This window comes from Herpailurus yagouaroundi, unplaced genomic scaffold (genome assembly GCF_014898765.1).
Source record: "Herpailurus yagouaroundi ecotype Mexico unplaced genomic scaffold, PumYag 152002, whole genome shotgun sequence".
Classification (NCBI taxonomy): domain Eukaryota; kingdom Metazoa; phylum Chordata; class Mammalia; order Carnivora; family Felidae; genus Herpailurus; species Herpailurus yagouaroundi.
Window position 1 is genome coordinate 1 of NW_024422872.1, and position 4,585 is coordinate 4,585.

The window sequence follows — 4,585 nt, forward strand, 5'->3', positions numbered from 1 at the left end:
CCACGCTGTCCCCACAGTCATAAAGGCACACCACCACACTCCCTGACGTCGCACTCTCGCAGGGATCCCCGTGACGTGCTCTTGCTCAACACCCTGTAGGCTCACTGGGACCCAGTCTCTGTCTCACAGTCGCACACGCGCAGCCCCGGCCGCCCCAGCCCCCCTGCCCCGCTCACCTCGCCGCTGCACCGTGAAGCTCTCACCAACACCGTAGTTGTGTCTGCAGACCGTGTCCACCTCGGCGCGCTTCTGCTCCATGAAGTCCTTCTGCCCGTTCCAGTATTTGGCGTCAGGCCGCCCCAGCTCCGTCACCGCCCGGAACTCCCCCACTTCGTTGTCGAAGCGCACATACTCCTCCCCGTTATAGAAACCTCTGGCCAGGTATCGCACCCGCTCCGTCCCGTTGGTGAAATGGCACTCGAACTTCCCCAGGAACAAGAAATGTGCTGTGGGGACAGGGCGACACGGTCACTCGCGGGCTCCCGGAAGACACTGACGCCGCCAGCCCTCGGGGCTCCATCCGCACCCCCAAACCACCAGCACCCAAGGCTCTTCTCTCCTCTAGAGGCGGGGGGGGGGGGGGGGGGGGGGGGGGGAGGTGACCCCTCTCCTGGGAGCCACTCAGGGTCACTGCGTTCCGGGTTCAGAGGCGGACCTCCCAGCCTGAGGATTTGCCCCTCACTGCCTCCTCCTGGACGCCTCCTCCCGATGGACACCCACCTCTCTCCTCGCCTCCCACAGCCCTTTCCTGGCCTCACACACGTCCCACCTGCGTCCCCCTCCCCCACCCCCACCCAACACTTGGTCTGAGCTGAGCTGGCTCAGGCCCCTGCGAACCCAGAGAAGGGAAACACCCTCACATCCCCTCCACTCTCGGGTTAAAATTTATGGAAAGTGATGGACAAAACCCAGCCAGGCAGGGCTTTATTTACCTGGGGGGAGAAATGTCACAAGACAAGCCTGCAGTTCTAGAGCAGAGGATAACTGGGTGATCTTTGTTTCCTTAGGGCGCCAGACAGGTGGTCTCAAGGGGGATGTTTAGGATGTGACAGGAAAGAGTAACTAGATGTGAACTAGAGGGCGTGTGTGTGTTTGATAATTCAGGGAAAGGTAATACAATGTGCAAAATCTTCAAAGAATTGATGAACTTCCTCAACAAAATGGAAAAAGGGAGTTCACTGAAGCACAATGGGACAAAGGAAGGCAAAAGGTTAGACTGGAGAAATCACGGGGAGCTGGCAGTAAAAGCCTTACAGGTGATGTTGGGAGTTTGACTTCATACTTCACATAATGGGAAACTACTGAAGAGTTTTAAGGACATTAAAACCATGACTGCACTACAGTTCCTCAAGTCCTTACCTGGAATTTCCAAACTCCAGAAACCTAGGAAACCAGATCTTTTTACAAGTTTTGATGCTAAACTCTTTTGCCAAATCTACCCTGATGAGGTAAAGGGTCAAACATGTCAGACCTCTTATTGGTCAGTCAGTCACATGGGCTTCTGGAGTTTCAATATATAAACACACACATCATAATATATGTACATACATGCATATACATACATAAATATACACACATATACATACATGACACATATACATACACGTATGTATATATTTTGATGTTTTATTTTCTGTTTAATTGAACTAAGAAAAATTTTTTATTCACGTGGAATTGACATGAACATTTTAAAAATAGTTTAAAAATACTTGTGCCTTTAAAAATGAGACAAATAAAAGGAGTTTTCGACATTATCAACCGAACAGAATGTAGCATTACTGCACAAGTTTGATACATTTTACAGAAAAATACTTGTGACGGTCACAATTGATGACTCATAAGGCAAGCTGTCGAAAGTTAACAGAGATGCTGATGATCAAGAAATCATGAAATCTTATAAAACATTGCATAAGGCAAAGAATAAAAGATGAAGATCTCGAGCTTGCATTGACTGAGTGGACTCAGCGAGAAAGTGTTCAATCTATGAACTGTTGATCTTATTATTTTTTGTAATAAAATAAGCTAAACTACACCACAAAGACCTGAACTGGAAGGTGAGTCTGTGTATAAAGGATAAGTCTAGAGGTTTTAGAAGCAGCACAGTATAAACCAGTGTTTCCAACATCAGTACTCTTGACATTTTGTAAGAGATATTTTTTGTGGGAAGCCTGTTCTGTACGTTGTAGATTGTTTCCTAGCATCATTAGCCTCTACCTAGCAGATGTCAGAAAAAAGCCCCAAGTGACTACCAAAAATGGCTCCAGACATTGCCAAATGTTCCCTGAAGTCCCCATATGAGAACCACTGTTACACCACTTGAAAAATCTGTGGTAAAAAAGCCAATGTTAATTCTATGTCAGCTGAGAATTACACTGAAAACTTTGCCAATATTATATCTGGAAAAAAAAAAACCTTTGATACTGAACAAATTTATTTTACTGCATAAATGGCTCTTCACTGAGACCAGATTCTGAAAAAAAAAAAAATCATACTGCCTACCAAGAGAGTATCAAAATTTACTATGAATTCCAACCAAAAGATGATTGCTCTTGGGTGTGCTAATGCTTCAGGCTTACCCAAATCAAAGTGGGCAGACACTGGAAAAAGCCAAAATCCAGGATGCCTGAAAGGGACAAATATTTTACTTGTGCATTAGTTTTCAAAAAAGATAATATGGATAACCAGATACATATTTTATTTGGTTCAAAACCACTTTGTATCAATGGGCTTCGTTCATGAGACGCAAGCTGGACTGGGAGAAACCTGGAAATTAATTGTCCCTGTATAATTGTTCCACATACTGTACTCCTCAAATTCTTATAAAAATTAAAGCTTTGGCTTCTAATTCTCCCCCTGCCCCACCACCAAGTATGACGTCTATGTTGCAATCTTTGAACAAGGAATTTTCTCATCCCATGAAGATCAAGTATAAAAAACTTTTAAACTCTGTTCTTGATGCAGTTTACAGAGGCCTATGAATCCACATCTTCTGAAATAAGTTAATGGCTAGTGTTATGACAAAGCTAATATTTAATAAACCAACCTGAAAAACTGCCTAGCAAGACTTTGGGCTACATCTGAGTTTGCAAATGAACTACCAGTTGAAGACATGAAAACTGTCATGTGATGAATGAGAAAATATTATATGACACTTCAATGTATGTAAAAGTTTATCCAAATAAGTCCAAGGAATAAGGTGGACACTTGAGATGAGCACCAGGTAGCGTATAGAAGTGTGGAATCACTACACTGTACATCTGAAACTGACATTAAGCTGTATGCTAACCAAATGGAATTTAAATAATAACTTTAAAAGATATTCTCTGCCTAAATGTATACCTATAATCTTAAACAATCAAACAAACAAATCAGTCAAAGGTGCTGATCCAAAAATACTTATCACTGATGAAGGGGTCACACGGGGCATTCCCTGAGTGATGGAAACATGGTAGTGGTGACTGAGAGCGCTCCCCAACTTGCTCCCTACACTCCAGCTTCTCTAGCCTTCCTTCTGTCCCTTGCACTCAGCAAACATCTTCCCGCACTTGGCCTTTATCCTATTTTCTCCCCCTACAACACTTGTCCTGTACATCCTTCACTTGCCTGGCTTCTGTCACCAGTCATATCTCAACTCAATGTCACTTCCTCAGGGAGAACTCCCTACACACTTGAACTGAAGTCAGGTGCATCCAATTCTCTCTGTTTCACAACTAGGAGTATTTTTTTTTTCAGCATACTTATTGTTGTCAGAATTTTTGTTGTTATTGTTAAATGTTTATCGGGCTTTCTCCTCTGTCATTACATAAAATCCATGATGGTAATGATCTTTAGCCTATTCAAATAGAATTCACTGAGCCCAGAACAGAGCCTAGTACATCATAGCTGCTCAGAGAAATGTCTGTGATACAACGGATAAACACAGGGCTCCGAGAATCAGTCATTGTGAGGATCCTGGAAAGCAAGAAGGGGCTCAAGTCCAACATTCTTTTACTCTGATGATACATTATATCCCCTCCACTTCCTGTGAGAAACTCACACAGACTACCACCTTCTCCGTCTACTGTTGTAAAAAATATCACAGGTAAGGAAAAGGCGATTTTAAGAAAAAAGAAAAATCTCATTAAGTTTCAGCTCATCCTGTAGATCTGTGAGAGTGCTGAGGTCTCTGCATACATGGGGGATTCACAGTAATGGTGACAGCGTGGCTCGGTAAAGAATAGGAACTGGAAGTGGAGGCAACCCAACATGGTTATTAAGGAAAAACAGAAAACATGAGGAATAAACCTATGCCATCTGGGGACATCACCTCAGTGAGCCAATATATTCCCTTGACCTGCATTTTGGCTTTCAGTCCTGTGAAATGTAAACACCTTCACGCTCTCTATACTCTGCTCAGGGTAGATAGTTGGAACCATATGAAATTCCTGATGTTGACTATTTTTGACTTACAAAGCCATAATTGCATATAATTTATCCTATACTAGTTGAATCCCTTCCTGTGGGCTCAGGCCACAGAACAGAAAGATGCAGGAGAAACAGACACCATAGAAAGGTTCAACATAGATTCATAATGAAAAATTAACTT

General features: G+C 43.3%; 1 protein-coding gene across 1 annotated transcript; it reads right to left on the minus strand.

The window, feature by feature from the left end:
* Nucleotides 1–108: 108 nt before the first annotated feature.
* LOC121026709 (HLA class II histocompatibility antigen, DR beta 5 chain-like) lies at nucleotides 109–468 on the minus strand (the record flags this gene model as incomplete). Its single annotated transcript, XM_040469497.1, has 1 exon — nucleotides 109–468. A coding segment is annotated over one exon (345 nt), but the record flags the coding sequence as incomplete, so codon positions are not given.
* Nucleotides 469–4,585: the final 4,117 nt, after the last annotated feature.